This window comes from Pinus tabuliformis, chromosome 8, assembly GCF_031772625.1.
Source record: "Pinus tabuliformis cultivar Carrire ecotype Pingquan chromosome 8, CPIR1, whole genome shotgun sequence".
Lineage (NCBI taxonomy): Eukaryota > Viridiplantae > Streptophyta > Pinopsida > Pinales > Pinaceae > Pinus > Pinus tabuliformis.
The window spans coordinates 761,077,604-761,098,466 of record NC_142294.1 but is presented as its reverse complement, the minus strand read 5'-3'; the positions used below and the strand labels follow the sequence as shown (position 1 = coordinate 761,098,466).

The following is a 20,863-nucleotide window of genomic DNA, read 5'->3' as shown; positions in this document are numbered from 1 at the left end:
TATTTTTTGTGTATTATCTGAGGATTATTTTCTTTATTAAGGAGCCTTAATTTTCCCGAGTAATAAATAAGTGAAGAAGAATTTGTTGGGCAAATTTCTGTTGTGTCTTGTGACTGAATTTCCGTTGCAAATTATTTAAGTTAAATGCCAGTGTATTTTTTATTTAGCAGTTTTCAAAACAAAACAAAAAACGCTGCCTTGAATTTAATTTCTAGGTATAAAGATAAATAGTTGAGAATAATAAATCAGATCTAGTATTGGAAAATTAACAAGTCATTTCCTAGATGACATTGGTAATACTTCCATGTTCCACTAGTCTAAGCACCTTGTGGGAGGCTTTGCACTAAGGTGCTAGATTTTGTAATAACAAGCCCTCCAATGGAAGTTGATGAGAAACTTCTTTTCTCTCATTCCCCACTTGCTAGAGACAAAAATAAACCAAAAAAGTAGGATTTACCCTTTTAATGTTTTTTTAATGCCTTGCCAATTTTTTGGGTATCGTAGCATGATATTTTAAGAAAGAAACGTAATTTTTTGAATATACTAAGATATGGTGATCTTTTGAATAAGTTCACTTTTTTTGCAATGAAAAAACTAGGAGGAACAAACATCACAAAAGAATCCCCACATCAACGATGTTTGCAACACTAAGGGGAGATAAGATAAGTTTATTGATGTCCCAAAAAAGACGAAAAGTAGGTCAGTGGGATTGCTCAATACAAAAGTGGATGTTCAAAGTGGGACTACATGTTGAGAAATCTAGGGCATTCAATGTTAACAATTTCTCTGCTTGATAATTGCTTGTGATATGTTTTTACTTCTTAACTTATGATCTTTCTTTGTTATCTTCTTAGTGTGTTCTTTTCATCAAGACAATTATCAATAAATAAAGACAAGTGACACAGTATATAGGCTTCTCCAACCAGGGCCAAAACCTCTCACCTCTTGAGAGGAAAACCCGATAAAATTCTTCTTCTAGATCTTCAATTGATAAGTACCAAGACCATGACTCGGACCCTTGACTATAGTATCCTTCCAAGAACCTTGTCACCCACCTTGATGTTCTGCCTCTTCCTTCTTTTGCCTTTCCTCCTAGAGAAACTTGGTCTCTATCTCTTATACTACACCTTCACAACTTCCCTAGAGAATCTCGGTCTCTAGGTCTTCTAGAGAGAACCTCGGTCTCTACTTTGATCACTTAGTAGAGTCTCTCTCTTACTGCCCCAGAAGAATTTCACTGCCTTAACTTCGCACTGCCTAGAAGAATCTACTACCCAGACTTTGCACTTCCCAGAAGAATCTTCGCTATACCTAAAAGATGATGTCCAGAAGAATCTTCGCACTTCTCTTTTGCTGCTTCTTCACTCTCCTTTTAGCCCTCTTCTTGGTGACTTTATTTTGCTTCCTTTTCGCACTTATCCAGTGAATGCTTGTTCAAATTGTGTGTCTCCAAATGAGGCCAAGTAGGGCTATATATACCCTTCTTCGCTGCCCTTTAGGCTGACTTGACAGCTGGAGTTTAGGCCAACTTCATCTTGCAGTTTCTTCATAGTTTGTAGGTCGACTTGAAGGGATTTGGTGACAAGTTCTTGGAGGATACTTTACATAGACAATATTGACCTACTACAAAGTGTAACATGACTTCATTTACATGACAATGACTCTTTTATGTCTAGATGAATAAACCCTAAAGACTCTCAATGGGAGCCTTGACACAAAAACAAAAGCCCTTGCTCATGAAACCCATGACGCAAGTCAACATAATAATTACATTTTTCTTATTTACATCTCTTTACGTAAAATCATAATTATGTGTCATTATGAAGACCGAACCTAGTTACACTTCTCAACACTCCCTCTTAACTAGGAAGGTATTCATAATGGCACCTTGGACTTTCTCAATCTGAAGAATCTCTCATAGGAGGAATTCGGATTTGTAACTCATTTGTATAGCATCATACTAACCAACATTTATATAGCAAGGCCTTGACTACCAACTCTATCTCTCCACAAGATCAAAGCAAAATGCTAGCGAGACTAATGATTTATAAACATACTCGTCATTGTCTCTCTCAGAACATGCCCCACCCGAGTTCTCTCAGGATATGCTCTATAAGGACTATTCTTTTCTTGGACTCCACAGTCCCAAAAGAATATCGGTCCTCCACAACTACTCTTTCATGGGGTTCCTTATCTCATCCCACAAGAGCATCGGATGCCAAATGATTACACAATCCTTCATTTTGTCTTTTCAGGTGAAGCACAGAACAACATGTCTATTGCTCCTTCTTATACCAGGAGGTTTTATTCCATTAAAGGAATGTACTCATTCCTATCACAAAGGAATGAACCTAAGCTTCTGGTTTAGGAATTTCCGAGTTTCTTCCAAGTAAGAAAGGTCTTCTCAAGCTCCCTCTTAACCAGGGACCTATAGCAGCTCTTCATGTGGAGATCCTAAAACAATTCGCTGCATGAAGAGCTCCTTTCTTCAATGTCATTAATTTCTTTAAGGAGTCTTCAACTTTTGGGAACTTCTATATATAGGGCACAAATCATCCATCACTTTTATCCATGAGTTAGTCATGTCCTTAACTCATCAGAAAGTGATCCATCAGATTTTCCATCTACCTTTTGCTTCATGTCATTCTTATTTCCTGCCATATTTTTCAGAAGGACATTACATCCTTCTATATGGTCTTCTTGGAAGTCATACACGGATCTTCCCTTTGATAGTTCTACATAAGCCCAACCAGATATTAGTTCAAAAATAATCAATGAACACTTCAAATTAGAATTACCTTTGTGATGATCTTTCACCATGACATATTCCTGTAAGTACTATCAACATCTTGGATGCAGATTGACACATTTTTTATAAAACCTCAACTGGAATCCCTATTGCAGCAAATTGATGTTACCTTCTTGATTCAATCATGCAAGTTATTTACTGTGTTCTATTGTAAACATCGAAGCAAATACATCTGTAGCCTTCACTTAATTTACCTATATGCGAAAACAAAATATTGAGCAAGAAAGAAAAATACAACACATAGGACACAGTTATTTTTGGACAAATAGACCTCGGAAAAACCCAATGTGGGAAAACGGTGCAGCATCTCTGAGGGTTTATTATTATTAAGCAGTAGTTCTGAATACAATCTTTGGATGCCCTTCTGGCAATCACTGGAAGAAAACTTAGTGGGATTACCTCACTCCACACGGAAAATTCCTCTAATCCAACAACTGAACTGACTATCCCTCACTACAACTGCATTGCCCCTTCGTAGTAATTGCGTGGGCCTGTGTGGAGCTCTATGAGGCTCTGCATCAGCTCTACGCTGGGTCTCACTGCCTTCTAGAGCTCTTACGTCAACCTTCCCAGCTAATCCAGCTGCTCCCTAGCTAGTTTCGGATTTCTGCAGGAGGACAGCTCTTACACTGCGCTACTGAGTATTCGGGATCCCCCAACCCAACTATCCCTGCCCCTCTGCTGCTAGAGATCTCCACAATCGATTTTCCTCCTGAGAGCTTCTCAATTCAGAAAATCGATTTTCTCTATCTCACTGTGTGTTTTCCAAATGACCCTCAAGCCCCTTCTTATATCTTCCTATTGGACAACCAACAACCTAGATTAACTCATAAGCAAAGGCTCAGATCGTTTTGGCTTGATTCGTGGATTTTTCTAGAAGTTTATTAGATTAATGCCCACTAATATTTTAATTTTCCTAAGTTTAGACTTAGAAGTTAGGAACCCCATTAGAAATATTAATTATTTTAATAAAATCACATCTGGGTGGAATTTCCAAAATCGCTTTCTGGGTTCTTTGGAATACATGTGCCCAAGGCTCCTTGCTAAATTTGAGGCTTAGAGCACATCCAATGCTACCCCAAATCAACACTCCCTATTAGCGAGGAATGTGCTCTAGCAATATACTACTGCTGCATACTGCTCTGACTCTAAAGCATCATCCTCTGCGTTGTTGATGTCTGACATGTTGTCCACCAACTATTGCGCTGCTGCTGCTGTTACTGTATTGCTACCTTTGACACTGTCATTGCCAATGCTACATTTGTACTGCAGCTCCCTCTCAAATGTTGTATATGTTATGCTGCTAGCACTGCCACTGCTAATATTGCATCTGTACTGCAACTCAGATGTTGAGAGAAGCAACTGAAAACACCCAAAACTGGATAAGTATCCAGTGGATACTCCTCGGTGCTGAAATCCTGACTGCTGCTAGTACCACGCTTCCTTTTGAATCCATTACGCTGCTAAGGCTCTGCACTGTGCCTCCTCGCACTGCTACCTCTCTGCTTTGCGTTGCTCACATTATTGCTCTACTAACCACTGCATTTGTCGAATCAACACTCCATGGCACCAATTGAAAACTCCACCATCCTGCTACTACTAATCATGGGCTCCTGTAGTAAGGTGACGAACCAAGAGGTGGGCTCCTCAAGGATCCTTCCCATCTGTAGTTCTATTGAACTACAGTCCTATATCAGCCCACCTCCCTCCTAGAGGTATCTTGGCTGTCATAGCGAACTCCTCCTCTTGTTCAATCTTTGTAGCTGCATCCTTGGGATCATGCTTCTCATCCTAGTCCTTTTCCTTCAAAGGACACTGGTATGCATAGTGGCCCATCTCGCCACATCTGAAGCACCTTCTTACGTCTTTGTTGCCCCTGTTGTCCCTTCGATGAAAGGGATGCATTACCCTCCTCCTCTACTTTGGGCTTCGACCCACTATTGTTGTTGCTCCTGTTAAGTTTCACCTTGAGCAAGTCTCTCCTCAACTTCTCTTGTTTCAGAGCTTCCCACATCTCGTCCCAATTTGGCAATGCTGCTCTACCCAGGATACTCTGACAATGATTTGCCAATCATCCGAGACAGAATTTAGAGCCAGTCTCACTAACTCCGAGTCCTGAGGTGTATGTCCCACAGCTGACAGCTCATCACGGGTCTCCTTTAGTTTCGTGAGGAATGGATCCACTCGCTCCCCTTTCTGCATCTGAGCAGACCTCAACTTTTGCTCTAAGTACATCTTCTGCTACTCGGAAAATCCTTGATACAATGTGGCCAAGGCATCCCACATCTCCTTAGAGGTCCCTTTGCTAGCAACGTGGCACACCATGTGATCCTTGACTCCATCCAGGATCATCCTCTTCGCCTTATCTATCACAGCCTTGTACTTTTTCAGCGGATCTGCATCCGCAGTTCAACCACCACATTATCAACATACATCTTGATGGCATGCTCATCTAGCAAGAAGGTCATCCTAGCCTTCCAGATAACATATTTGGAAGCCTGTCCAACCTGTCCTGATCCCTCAAGCCATTGGTTTCCATCTCCTCCGAAAAATATCGAACTGCTCCCTCTTTCTCCCTACTGCGTAGCTCCTGGGCTGACTTACGCACTCCCTGATGGAGCTGGTAAGTTGTTGCTCCTATGCTGCCCAGCAATTAAGAAATGTTGATTTCCTCAACAAGATATCACTGAGGAAGTATTCACTCACTATGCTCTGCTACTTCTTCCTTCTGACGACTTTTTAGCCCGGCAAATTTGCCTACTGAAAAATCTGTAGCCACCAACTGCTCCTCATGCTGAGGCTCAGCGTTGCTCCCCCTGCCACGGAAAAATTTGAATTGGAAGCTCTCTCTCCGTCAACTCACTTGGAGAGAGAGAGACTAACTCGAATTTTCAATCCTCCAGCTAGAACTACGCAAACCCTCTGGGATTTCGACTTGCTGCCTCCTGCAGCTTTTCGATTTCCCCTTCTACTCAGCGCTAGGGTTTCTGGTTCTACTCTTCTTGTCTCACCTACACTAGCTCTGATACCATGTGAAAATTCCTCAACCCGAATCCCTACTGCAGCAAACTGATGTTACTTCTCCTACTTGATTCAATCATGCAAGTTATTTATTGCGTTCTACGGTAAACATCGAAGCAAATACACTTGCAAACTTCACTTAATTTACATATATGCAGAAACAAAATACTGAGCAAGAAAGAAAAATACAACACATAGGACACATTTATTTTTGGACAAATAGTCCCCGGAAAAACCCAATGCTAGAAAACCGATGCAGTAGCTCTGAGGGCTTATTATTATTAAGCAGTAGTTCTGAATACAATCTTTGGATACCCTTCCGGCAATCCAGTTATAGAGAAAAAAACACTGGCAGAAAACTTAGTGGGATTACCTCACTCCACCCGGCAAATTCCTCTGATCCGGCAACTAAACTGACTATCCTCGACTACAACTGCGTTGCCCCTTCGCAAGAACTGCGTGGAGCTCTCTGAGGCTCTGTGTCAGCTCTGCGCTGGGTCTCACTGCCTTCTGGAGCTCTGACGTCAACCTTCCCAGTTGATCCGGCTTCTTCCTGGCTACTTTCGGAATTTTGCAGGAGGACAACTCTTCCTCTGCATTGGCCCTTCTGGCACTGCGTCAAGCACTGCATGGGCCCTCCTGGCCCAGCGTCAGTCCTCCCTGGGTCTGAGCTACCTCCACTGACGTATCTCTGCCTCTCTGCTGAGTATTCGAGGTTTCAGAGAAGATCCTCCAAATCAACTATCCCTGCCCCTCTGCTGCTAGAGATCTCCTCAATCGATTTTCCTGTTGAGAACTTCTCACTTCAAAAAATCGATTTTCTCTATCTCACTGTGTGTTTTCCAAATGACCCTTAAGCCCCTTCTTATATCTTCATGTTGGACAACCAACGGCCTAGATTAACTCATAATCAAAGGCTCAAATCGTTTTGGCTTGATCCGTGGCTTTTTCTAGAAGTTTCACCCCCCCATTAGATTAATACCCATTAATATTTTAATTTTCCTAAGTTTAAACTTAGGAACCCCATTAAAAATATTAATTATTTTAATAAAATCACATCAAGGTGGAATTTCCCAAAACGCTTTATGGGTTCTTTGGAATTGGAATACATGTGCCCAAGCGTCCCTGCAAAATTTGAGGCTTAGAGCACATCCGATGCTACCCCAAATCAACAACATCTCCCACAAATGTTTAGTGTCAAGGGTCTCTATCCTTTTTGACTTCCATCAAAGCCTTCACATTCTTCTGAGAGATTTTCTAGTCAAATCTTCTTGGATTTCGGATTTTGAATGCCTTCTTTCTTTGTTGCATATTATCACAATCTCTTCCTAAATTTTTTTCACACACTTCATTCCCAGGGGCTTCTAATCAGAGTTCTCCAATCGTAGTCAACCACCTCATACTTCATATGAAGACATATTATGTTGATTTCATCTAGTGTGACTCATGTCTTCCAACATTCTTTCATAGGAGGAGATTCCTTTCTTTTGATCATGCTTCTCAAAATAGAAGTAGTGACCCTTGTTACTTGCAACCATACGACATGACTTTATAATATTAAATACAAGCATACATACTTTATTTACTTTTAGGTCATCTAGGCTTCTTTCAGTAATTTCCTTGAAAGAAAAGATCTTCAACTCCTTGATCTGCTTTATTTCTCATGTCATCATACCATCATCTCATGAACTCCACAAGTTGGAGTTCCTGATGAAACACTTGCTTCCTTTCTAGATCGGTGAATCCTCCAATGAGGATTCCATCTCGCATATCCTTATTCAACAAATGTTTCCCTTTTAAACTGATGTATGATGAGACTTGTCCTAGATGACTTCTTCCTTTGATCTTCCAATGAGGTCACCAAGAGCTATATCCTTCAAAGTTGACTACCATAGATTTTGTTCCTGTGGCCCTTCATGTTTCCCTATGGTGAGCTCTTGCTTCTAATGCTTCTCTTCCTTGGACTTTCTTCTTTCAGCCTCCTCCACTTCTTCAGTGAAATGGACTTCTTCTCTATCCTTCTTGTTATTGTCCTTCTTAAGCTAAGGACAATCTTTCCTGTAATGTTCATAGTCTTTGCATCCATAGCATTGAATCTCAGCTATGCTCTTCTTTTCTTTTTGAGAACCAGAATTTTCCAAACTTCCTTTCCTTCCAGCAAATGTTTGAGTCCTTAACCTTCAACACTTTTTCCCTCAACTTGTCTTCTTTTAACTTGCATAGAAATCACAAGTTGTAGAATGAGGCAACTTTATTATGCCATGGATATATGTTACCTTGATTGTCAGTTAATGCATTTAGAATAGAGGAGAGTATTTCATTATTCGATACTCTGTCTCCCAGATCCTTCAGTTGTTCTTTTATTTGAGATGCCTTAGAGAGGCATGATGATATCCCTTCATCCTTTGATACTTTCAACTTATGAAGTTTAGATCTAAGTGTTAAGATCTTCTCTATCGTGCTTCTAGAGAAAAGTTTTTCCAGCTTATCATATATTTCTTTAGATGTTTCTATCTTTGCTACATGGGAATTAAGTGAATCTTTGACGGACTCCTTGAGTATCTTTTGAGCCTTGAGATCCTTTTCCATGTATTCAGATAGTGCTAGTTCTTCGGATGGCTTGGAGACCTTCCCATGAACATGATCAATGACTTCATTTACTTCGAGGACAATGTTTGTCCTTCTTTTTTTCAAACAAGGAAATTTCATACCCCAACCAGCTTTTTATCTTCTTTAAAACATGAAGTCATTTTACTAGATTGTATTATAATAAGAGGTACTTGTGAAGATTAAATCTACAACTTTGATGATGAACTTGTTGCTTCTTGCTTCAAATCTTTTGGTGAGGGAGGACTCCCTTCTATGAGATCTTTGCTTCAAGAGAGAGGATTCACTTTTAATTCAATCTTCCTTAGATTTAAAGAGCTTCCACTTCCTTAGATGATGTGATGATATCTAAAATGCTTCTAGGGTTTATGCTTCCTTCTTGAAGATGATTTCAAGATTCTTGCTTTTGATCTAGGTTTTTGGTTTAATGAGGATCTAGATCTCCTTCTTGTTAACCTTCAACTTTCTTTGATTCCTCGTTTGAAGATTGATTCTTGTGTGTCAGCGTTCTTTATCCACCCTTTCTTGTCTTCAGTACCTAAGCTCTAATACCATGTTCAGAAATTTAGGGCATTCAATGTTAACAATTTCTCTGCTTAATAATTGCTTGTGATATGTTTTTACTTCATAGCTTATGATCTTTCTTTGTTATCTTATTAGTTTGTTCTTTTTATCAAGACAATTATCAATAAATAAAGACAAGTGACACAGTATATAGGCTTCTCTAACCAAGGCCAAAACCTCTCACCTCTTGAGAGGAAAACCCAATAAAATTCTTCTTCTAGATCTTCAATTGACAAGTACCAAGACCATGACTCAGACCCTTGACTATAGTATCCTTCCAAGAACCTTGTCACCCACCTTGATGTTCTGCCTCTTCCTTCTTTTGCCTTTCCTCCTAGAGAAACTCAAACTCTATCTCTTACACTGCACCTTCACAACTTCCCTAGAGAATCTCATTCTCTAGGTCTTCTAGAGAGAACCTCAGTATCTACTTTGATCACTTAGTAGAGTCTCTCTCTTACTGCCCCAGAATAATTTCACTGCCTTAACTTCGCACTGCGCAGACCTCGCACTTTGCAAAAGAATCTTCGCTATACCTAGAAGATGATGTCCAGAAGAATCTTCACACTTCTCTTTTGCTGCTCCTTCTTCACTCTCCTTTTAGCCCTCTTCTTGGTGACTTTCTTCTGCTTCCTTTTCGCACTTATCCAGTGAATGCTTGTCTGAATTGTGTGTCTCCAAATGAGGCCGAGTAGGGCTATATATACCCTTCTTTGCTGCCCTTTAGGCCAACTTGACAGCTAGAGTTTAGGCCGACTTCATCTTGCAGTTTCTTCATAGTTTGTAGGCCAACTTGAAGGGGTTTGGTGACAAGTTCTTGGAGGATACTTTACATAGACAATATTGACCTATTATAAAGTGTAACATGACTTCATTTACATGACAATGACTCTTTTATGTCTAGATGAATAAACCCTAAAGACTCTCAATGGAAGTCTTGACTCTAAAACAAAATCCCTTGCTCATGAAACCCATGAAGCAAATCAACATAGTAATTATATTTTTCATATTTACATCTTTTTACATAAAATCATAATTACATGTCATTATGAAGACCGAACCTTGTTACACTTTTCAACAGTGCAAAGGCCAATCCTATAAAAGCAAGAATCAATGCTCCCCGTAGATCTAAGCACAACAATCACAATTCTAAGAAGAAGAAATACAATGCTCTCGAGCTGAGTATAAGGGAAAGAGCCTCAACACTCCAAATGCCTGCCAACTGATGGAGGAGAGAGGGTGTCCTCCTCTAAATTCCAAAGCAAAGCTCTCCTGCCATCCAAGGCCAAATGAAAGAAACTTTGTATAGAAAGTTGGCCCAAGGAGATGGATCTAGTATGGGGGATGTTTCTTTCTCCAAACAAGGTGGCCCTTTGACAAAGTCTAAGAGCTCTGGAAGCTGTAATGGCATTGTACTCCTTTTGCTTCTTGGTGTCCCTATCAAGGAGCACTGAGAAGAAACCTGTGATCTTCTGAGTAATGTCCAAAGGAGGGGCAGGGCAAAGAATGTAAACTCTAAGCCTAAGGGCCTCTCCAAAGTATAAGGCCAAGGTTTGCTGGTATAGGTACCAAAAGAAGGTGGAGAGGGAGTTATAGAACTCAATGAACATGCAGACTATCTTGTACCAAAATACCATACGGCTAATTTAAAATCAAAATATGCCCTATTTCTTAATTTAAGTAACGACATGTGACTTAAATAATTTATGTCACTTTATTACAACAAGACTTTATTAAACTCCTACTACTAAGTATATGACCATTATAATAACTTGTAATAAAGTAATCCCACAACTTCAATACAAGTTGTGTCCTCTCCATGTAGAAAATAAATAAATTGCAAAAGAAATCATTAAATAATTAAGTACCTCTCTTGATTTGTGCGTAGTATCTTCCACTCTCACTGTAAATGATGGACCAATTGCATCTTGTGCCAGCGGCTGTTTCTTCAGATCTGTTGCTTGAATTATTTTGACAGTAACACGACATGCCCTATTTGCACTGGTCACCTGCATTCAAATATTTAATAATCAGGTAGCCTATTATAGAACCAGTGAGCATTTAAATTCCAAATAAACTAAGGATAGATTCCCACAGCTCTTTTTGTTCTACATAATCCCATTAAAAAATGAACCAACACCATGTAGCATACTATTACCCAGATTATGTGCACTTATAACTTTAGTTGTACAAACTGAACTTTAGCTTTCTATGCACTTATAACTTTTGCCTTTTTTGCTTGGATCGGGAAAAAATTAGCACTGTCTCTTCATCATTCCATTTGGCAAGGGTTACCTTTGGCCTCTTATCTATATGTTTTGACTATTGAAGGTTTGGGTTATTAGTTGGAGGTAGCTCATATTGCAAGTCAGGTTAGAGGTATTATGCTCCCAGATGGCTCAGAGATGGTTAATAACCATTTTGCAGATGAGTCTCTCCTCTCTGTCAATGTTGATCAAGGGTCTGTTAAAGAGCTCTTTCTTGTTTGGATACCTTTTTGTGCTGCTGCAAGGGCCATGGTCAATGTTCATAAAACTGACTACCATATTCTTGGTCTGGATTCCTGTCCTGAGTGGATTTTCACTGTCTGGTCCCATATTTGTCGAAGCGTTATAGTCGATATCTAGATATCCCTTTCGGGGTTGCATTGTCACTGATTGCTCTGTGGGATTTGTGTCTTCCAGAAATTGTAGAGTGAGTTACATATTTGGCATCATAAGGACCTCCCCTTTTCAGGGAAGTTGACTGTAATTGGATGCATTCTTCAAACCTCACATGTCTATTATGCTTCTACTTGGTAGTAGGTACCCCAACAAGACTTAATTTCGATAACTTGAGCAAGTATTGACAGCATACTTGTGGTCAAAGTATGGTGATGACCGAGGCCTGCCTCTAGTTCCTTGGGATGTCTATACTATGCCCAAGAACAAAAAGGGCCTTTACTTGATTGATGTCACTTCTCAGGGATCTATTTTGGGGGCGAAGTGGGTGGTGCAGTGATTGGAGGGTTCAGCACCTTGGCAAGTTCTTTTTCAGCACCAGGTTAGGTTAGGCTAGCATTGGCAGAGTTCAAAGCACTTTTGATCTATGCAAAATTATTTTTCACTCCACACCTCTTTTAAGTTTCAAGCTTGCTCATTTTCAAGAGCATACAGGTCACTTGGAGAGCTATAGAGGGTTTGGTTTGAAAGTATTGGGAGAGCAACCAGGCTGATTGGAATTTAGCTTGATGGTCGATTTGGAATTAGAGGGAGCAAGGGACCAAGAAGCATTTCAAGTGTCCCAAGCTGGACCTATATGGAACTATAATGGAAGAACCATCCTTTCCAATTATGAGAAAATGATCAATTTGCTCAATTCTCAAGGAAGACATACTGAGGCTGTAATCAATTTGATACATGGTAAATTCTAGTCATACAAATTTCAAAGTAAAAAATGGGATTTTAGTGTGCTTGAGAGTAATCTCAACTTAAGCCAATTTTGTTTGAATTGCAAATGTTCGAGTTGCGGATTCTAAAACATGTCAATAATGTTGATTTCTGGTAGCATCAGATGTGCTCTTAGTCTCAAAATTTCCAAGGAGGCTTAGACACATGCATTCTCCAATACCCAGAAATCGTTTTGAGAAATTTCACCCAAAGAGTTTTATTAAAATAATTAATTATTTTTAATGGGACCCTAAGTCTAAACTTAGGAAATAAAATAATTAATGGGTATTAATCTAAACTGTGAGTGTAACTTCTAGAAGAAACTAGAGATCAAGTCAATATGATCCTAGCCATTGATTAGAATCTATGAAGAAATTTCAACCCCCACTTTGGTTATCAGTTTTCCTTATCACTCCATGCATTTAGTTTTAAATCCAAACATGTTAAAAATTCTAAAATCTGGAAATGACAACATTTTTCTGAAAACACAAATTTAGAGATTCCACAATTGTTGAAATTGCATAAATAAAACATAGCAAAATTATGACAGCCACACATAAAAAATAACACAGTGATTTTTTATCAATGTGACCCTGGAAAAACCCCCTACAACTCTTGGGGAAAACCAGTTTGAGAGCTCTTCTTTATTTCTGAAAATGCTTTTACAAAAAAACTGAAATACACAGTAAAAATTCCAGCAACCACAAATTACAACTTATCTCGATTTCCATGCTTGAACTCCACCTCAAAAATCGTGCCAATCAGCAAACAGCCAAAACAGAAATTTTTCCAGCAATAAAACAACATTAAATGTTGTACAACCTGCCTCAAAAAAAATGCCCAAAACTTGTATAGATTGTACGGACCATACGGATTTCAGCAGTACGCTACCTCAAAATTTGTGCCAAATCTGCCTCGAAATTTGTGCCCTTGTTGCTGTCCCTCTTCCTCGATGTCCCTCTTCCTCGATATCTGTCTTTTTTCCTATTGTACAATTTTGTCTTGGGATGCATCCCAATAAATGTTTCTGCTCAAATTTGCTTAAATGTCTTCTTGTTGCTCTCTTTCACTTGCTCACTGCTCATAAATTTTCTCCTCTCTTCTCTTTCTCACAAATGCTCATGAAAGAATGAACTGATCTTTTCCTCTTCTCTTCTCCTTTTATTCTCTAAATGACCTTTTGGATTACCCTAACATCTAAAGGCTGAGACTCATTTAGATCTAGGGATGATAATAAATGTGCATTTAATTCTCACTTTCTATTTTTTAACTCACCCACTTTAAATAAAGACCCATTTCGCCTTTTTTTCCATAGTCACTTTTTCACTTTCTAATTCTTCATTGACTTTAATAAAGTCACCTTTAAATTAGAATGTAACTTTACCACTTATAAAGTCACTTTTAAATTAGAGTGTAAATTTACCACTTATAAAGTCACTTTTAAATTAAATTGACTTTACCACTTGTAAAGTCACTTTAGGAGAAAAGTAAAAAAATAAATTTGGACACTTTTTCCTAGGTCAAAGATCAAAGCCTCAGGGAACCACTTGTCCTCTGGTACCATAATTTTAACACTCCCTCTTACTGAAGAAAGCGTTCCTCACCACTCCCATCTTGTCTCTGAAGTAGACATGCTTGTCCCGTAGTAAGGCTTTGGTGAAAATGTTCGCTACCTGCTCATTTGTGGAAATGTATTCAACCTTGACAACTCCCTTTTGGACATAGTCTCTAATGAAATGATACTTTATCTCAATATGCTTTGACCTGTCATGAAAAATTGGATTCTTCGTGAGTTTTATGCAATTCTGATTATCACAGCAAATTACTGAAGGTCTCAATGCTTGACCAAATACACCAAACAACATCTTGCGAAGCCATATGGCCTCACAACTAGCCAAACTAGCAGCGATATACTCTGCCTCAGCTAAGCTCAATGCAACTAACTATTGTTTCTGGCTGATCCACAACACAACTGCCGAACCCAACCCAAAACAGCACCCGGAAGTACTCTTCCTATCTAAAGCACATCTTGCCCAATCTGAATCTGTGTACCCTGCCAGTCTCACTCCATCGGCCTCTCTATAATCCAAACCAAAATCCATAGTCCCCTGCAAGTAACGAAGAATGTGTTTTGCAGCCACCCAGTGCACTCTCCTGGGCTCACACATGCACTGACTCATAGTGTTAACTGCAAAACATATATCTGGTTGAGTGTTGACCAAATACATCAAACAACCAGTCAGCTGTCTGTATAGAGTAGGATCCACCAACTCAAAATCAGAAGCGTGAATCTTCTTCCAATTAGTGATCATAGATGTAGACCTGGGTTTGCAGTCCTCCATGTGAAATCTGCTAAGAATGTCCACAATGTACTTCCTTTGTCCCAAGAAGAAATGCCCCTCTTGCCACACCTCCAATCCCAAAAAATAATGCATCAAGCCGATATCCTTCATCTCAAACTCTGAAGCAAGATCTCTCTTGCAACCCTCAGTGAGTCTCTCTACACCAGTGATGATCAAGTCACCAACATACAACACCAGAATGAGAGGCTCCTCACCCACCACAATGAAGTATAGGTTCAGATCAGCGTCACTCTTTGTGAAACCCAACTGCTGCAAGTATGTATCAATCCTTGAGTACCAAGCTCTGGGAGCTTGCTTCAGGCCATAGAGTGCCTTTTTCAATCTGCATATATGGGACTAGTTCCCATCCACCTCAAAGCCCTGCGCCTGCTCAATATAAAACTCCTCCTGAATGAAGCCATTAAGAAATGCGGTCTTCCCATCCATCTGGTGGATCTTCCAACCCATCTCTGCTACAATTGATATAATGGAGCGAATAGATGTATACCGAGCTACGGGAGCGAAGGTCTCCTCATAGTCAACTCCCTCTACCTGTGAGAACCCTCTCGCCACAAATCAAGCTTTGAACTTCTCGATGTTGTTGTCTGCAACATGCTTTATCTTGTAGAGCCATCTGGAAGTAACAATTGATTTACCTTCAGGCCTCGGCACTGCCTCCCAAACATCGTTCTTCAAATAGAAGAATAGTCCTCCATCATGGCCTCTCTCCAGACCTGCTGGCAGGCTACCTCCTCATAACTAAAAGGCTCGAGCCTCGGAGTCAACAATGCTTGTTGCCAATGCCATGTAACTACAAAACCGCTCAGCTGGTTTACTCTCTCTAACTTGTCTCTTTGGCCCAGCAACTGATGTGGCCTCGCTCAAGGTATCTTGAATCCACTTGGGCTTCCTCTTCCCTGAGCATACTTCTCCCACTAGAGTGAGAATCCTCATCATCATCAGAAACCTGAACTCCTGAAGGCTTGCCAACTGACCTCATGCCTAAATCTATGCCTGTAGATGATGAAGTACTGTGCGAACTGTCCATTAGTGGACTACCTTGTGAACTGCTCTGCGGAGTGCCCTGCATGCTGCCCAAAGAACCACCCACTTGACTCTGAGAACCACTGCTCACTGATGGAGCTGACACTGTAATCAATGTACCTCCTGATCCCTGACCATCGGATCCATGTGACTAACTCAACTGCTCTTGAGGGTCTGGTGACTCTGGATACTCTAACTCCTGTGACCTCCTGAAAGCTCTCTCCTCCTCGAACTTCACATCCCACCTGACAACCACTTTCCTCTGCACAGGAATATAAATCCGATAAGCTTTCAAGGTCTCGCTATAACCCATAAAGATGCCCTTGTCTGCAGTGGGCTCTAGCTTGGTCCTGTCTCCTTAGGGACATAGGAATATGTAAGGCACCCAAAGATATGAAAGTGCCCAACGTTAGCCTTCTTCCAAGAAAAAGCCTCCTCCGGAGTCACATTCCCCGAGGCACGATGTGGACTCCTGTTCTGCAAGTACACAGCAGTGTTGCAAGCCTCTAACAACAAAATTAAAGGTAACCCCTGATCATGAAGCATGGCTTTGGCAGCCCCTGCAATGGATCTGTTCTTCCTCTCTGCAACCCCATTCTGCTGGGGGTTGTAAGGAACTGTGAACTCCCTCCTAATGCCTGCCTCAGCACAAAAATCAACAAACTCACCAAGGGTATACTCCCCTCCATTGTCCGACTTGAGGACCTTGATCTTCCTACCTGTTTGGGTCTCCACAAGAGCTTTGAACTCTTGAAACTACTTGAAGACCTCACTCTTGGTCTTCAAGAAATAAATCCAGGTCTTCCTGGAGTGGTCATCAATGAATAAAACATAGTACTCATAGCCACTCAAGGATACATGAGACATCCGACCACTCACATCGGTATGAATCAAGTCAAGGATCCCGGTCGCTCTGTTGTCACTGCTGGGAAAAGGGGATCTGGCAAACTTCCCCATAGCACATCCTCTGCATACATCAAGGTGATCAGAACTGAAATCTGGCACACCAGTGGTGATCTCCCACAATGTACTCAAAGCCCCATGATACATGTGCCCCATCTTGCGGTGCAAAATCTCACACAACTTTGACTATCAGTCCTGTCTCGGGTGCTGCTACTCAATGCTATCAGGGGCTGGAATGAGAACTTGTACACCTTGGCATGGAACACACCAATCTCTCTAGCTGAAGAAGCTAGAGTTCCCCTAGGATATATAAGCACCTACCCTCTCCTGAACAACACATTATACCCTCTATCCTCAAGTGTTGAGACGGATATCAGGTTCTTCTTCATTCCAGGCACATATAGAACATCTAAAACTTTCAAGGGAGGTTTGGGTCCCCTATCAAATGCCAATGTCCCCACACCGACTGCTCTAACAATGTTGTCATCACCAAGTACTACCTCCATATCAGTACCACCCTCTGAAAGCTCTGAGAAGTACTCTCTGACTCCTGTCATGTGGTGGGAAGCGCCACTATCAACATACCAAATGCTAGAAGATGCTCTACTAGTAGCGGGGAATGCACACTCCCTTTGAACCTGTATGGCAAGTGATCTTGCACTAGTGGCCTCACAAGCTATGAACCCAAACTCCTGATCAAAGCTCTCTGAGAAGCTCTCTATCTCTACAAAAGATGCCATGGGTTTGTCTTTCCCTTTCTTGTTCTTCTTCTCCAGACACACAATAGCATAGTGCCCAACTTTTGACAATTCCAACATTTGACTTTGGAATAGTCCTTCTCCTTGTTCTGCTGCTTGCCTTTACCTTTGCCTTTGCCTCCACTATTGAAAGCTTACTTCTTTGCTCTGCCCTTTTTGCCTCTTGCTAACAATGCCACATTGTCATCCTCCTCCACCTGTTTGGCTGCCCCAAGATGGTTCTTTCTAATCTCATTCTGAATGCAATCATCCCACAACCTCTCCCAATCGGGAAGGTTTTCCCATGCAACAATGCCATCCACAAAATTCTCCCAAGTCTTGAGAAGACATTCAAAGCAATCCTCACCAACTCAGAGGGTGCAATGATCTCACCTACGGCTGCCAACTCATCTCTCACTGAAGTGATCTTTGTGAGGTATGTAATAGCACTGTCAGCCTTAGCCATTTTAATGGCCTTCAGTTTCTCCTTTAGGACCATTTTTCTGTTTTCATTTGAGCTCTGGTAAAGACTGGTCAATGTTGTCCACATCTCATGTGCATAAGTCTTTCCTCTCGCATGAGGAATGACATGGTCTTTGATTCCTTGCAGAATCAATCTTTTTGCCTTGGAATTCTTTTTGTTAAACTCTGCCAACTGTACAGGGTCAGCAAGTACTACTATTGGGTTCTGTGTGGTATTTACCATAATTCCCCAGACTTCTGCTTCCTCAAAGATGCTCTGGATTCTCTCCTTCCAGGCACTGTAGTTGTTCTACCCATCCAACCTGTCTTCAACTCTCAAACCCAAAGACATGTTTCACTGTCCTACCAAACTAAAATTTTCAAATCTGTGGTAACGGTCAATGTTGCACGAAGCGCCCCCCCCCCCCCCCCAATGGTTCCAAGCCCCTAAGCGCGTCCCCTACGGAAGCACCTAGGAAGCTTGGCCGGAAGCGCGCTTCGTACGGCGCTTCGGGCATCGGAAGCGTGGCACTTCAGAGGAGGAAGCGTACGCTTCCGAAAAAGCTTCTGGAAAAGCGTATAGAAAATCGTTTTTTTTTCTTTTTCTTTTTTTAATTTTAGGTGAGTTTGCTTGTTGGGGGTGGGTCCACCTTGGGTTAGGGTGACGAATGAAGCCAAAAAAAATATAAATATAGCAGATGCTCCCTCATGGTAATGTTAAATTCTTAAAGTAAAAGTGACATTCTCCTTTATTTTTCATTTTCATCCTTTTACTTAAATTTTTAACATTACCATGAAATGACTCAGGATGTTTGAGAGTGGTTCCAGCCTCATTGGACTTCATATGGAGAAAATAGAATTTCATATCCTATTCAAAATTCAGCAGACTTAACAGTTTTCAGGAATTCAGGATCAATGGGATTGTGGCATTTCATTAGATTATATCAAGTATGAAGGTATGCGATTAGCATTTAATCAAGAGCACCAAGCCCTATATGTACCCTAGTGTTGGTGGTGTTAATTGTTGAACTCCTTTGTCACGCGGTACGCCCCTAGCAGAAAATTACCTTTCAATCAAGTCAAAATCATCGATCAAGCATGTCAAGCTTTTTCTACCATATTTTAAGTCTTGAATTAGGTAGTTTGATCAAAATTGGGCAATGTTGACTGATATCCCTAGACAATCGAAGTAGAGGCAAAGGCTATACAAGAGGAGAAGAATCTAGATTCTAGATGGTTGATGATCGAATAATTAATCATTAATGTACAATGGATGTTATATCTATCTTGATTTCAAAAATATGCATGTTTTCATGTCTTCTACAATTAATTTGGTATTTGGGATGTTTGTTTTGAGTATAAATGCAAAAAATATAAAATATATATATAGCAGACGCTTCCGCGGACGCTTCGCTTCCTAGATTTTTGCAAAATGACGCTTCCGCGTCCCCGCTTCCAAAAAACGCTTCCGCTTCGCCCCCGCTTCGTGCAACATTAGTAATGGTTTCTGTTTTCTGTGTAAAAATTAGCTTGTTGTAATTTTCACTTTGTTGTCCCAAACTGCACTTTTCAGCCAACCAAGCTCTGATACCATGAAGAAATTTCAACCCCCACTCCAGTTATCAGTTTTCCTTATCACTCCAAGCATTTAGTTTTAAATCCAAGCATGATAAAAATTCTAAAATCTGGAAATGACAATATTTTTCTGAAAACACAAATTTAGAGATTTTACAACTGCTGAAATTGCAGAAATAAAACACAGCAAAATTATGACAGCCACACACAGAAAATAACATAGTGATTTTTTGTCAATGTGACCCTAGAAAAACCCCCTATAACTCATGGGGAAAACCAGTTTGAGAGCTTTTCTTTATTTCTGAAAATGCTTTTACAGAGAAACTGAAATACACAATAAAAATTCCAACAACCACAAATTACAACTTATCTCGATTTCTGTGCTTGAAATCCACCTCGAAAATCGTGCCAATTAGCAAACAGCCAAAACAGAAATTTTTCCAGCAATAAAACAACATTAAATGTTGTATGGCCAGCCTCAAAAAAAAGTGCCCAAAACTTGTTGTACGGACCGTGCGAATTTCAGCAGTACGGTTGTCTTGAAATTTGTGCCCTTATTGTTGTCCCTCTTCCTCAATTTCTATGTTGGCCATCTTCCTCGATATCTGTGCCTTTCTTATGCTGTACAATTTTGCCTTGGGATGCATGCCAATAAATGCTACTGCCCAGATTTGTTGAAACGTCTTCTTGCTGCTCTCCTTCACTTCCTCACTACTCAGAAATTTTCTCCTTGCTCTCTCTTCTCTTTCTCTCAAATGCTCATGAAAGAATGAATTGATATTTTCCTCTTCTCTTCTCCTTTTATTCTCTAAATGACCTTTTGGGTTACCCTAAGATCTAATGGTTGAGATTCATTTAGATCTAGGGATGATAATAAATGTGCATTTAATTCTCACTTTCTATTTTTAACTCATCCACTTTAAATAAAGACCCACTTAGCCTTTTATTTCCATAGTCACTTTTTCACTTTCTAATTCTTCATTGACTTTAATAAAGTCGCCTTCAAATTAGAATGTAACTTTACCACTTATAAAGTCACTTTTAAATTAGAATGTAACTTTACCACCTATAAAGTCATTTTTAAATTAAATTGATTTTACCACTTATAAAGTCATTTTTAAATTAAATTGATTTTACCACTTATAAAGTCACTTTAGGAGAAAAGTAAAAAATAAATTTGGACACTTTTCCCTATGCCAAAGATCAAAGCCTTAGAAACCACTTGTCCTCTTGTACCCAAATTTTAACAATATGGGCCGTTGATTGATCAACAAGAGGATTATAGGAGAATGTTTGATGGGCATTTGGAGAACACACTGAGAAATCAAGAGATCGAATTTATGAAGTGAGAAGTTCTCAGGAGGAAATTCT

The 20,863-nt window shown here is 40.2% G+C and overlaps 1 protein-coding gene across 7 annotated transcripts in view; it reads right to left on the bottom strand.

The window, feature by feature from the left end:
- Positions 1-20,863, bottom strand: part of LOC149237824 (uncharacterized) — a 479,771-nt gene that overhangs the window by 264,366 nt on the left and 194,542 nt on the right. For 6 of the 7 annotated variants that reach the window (XM_089372813.1, XM_089372812.1, XM_089372815.1 and 3 more), the window contains one exon: positions 10,870-11,010. The exons of the other annotated variant lie outside the window; for it this stretch is intronic. In XM_089372813.1, the coding sequence (XP_089228939.1) occupies positions 10,870-11,010 (141 nt within the window). The remainder of the gene's footprint in view (positions 1-10,869; positions 11,011-20,863) is intronic. 7 annotated transcript variants of the gene reach the window in all.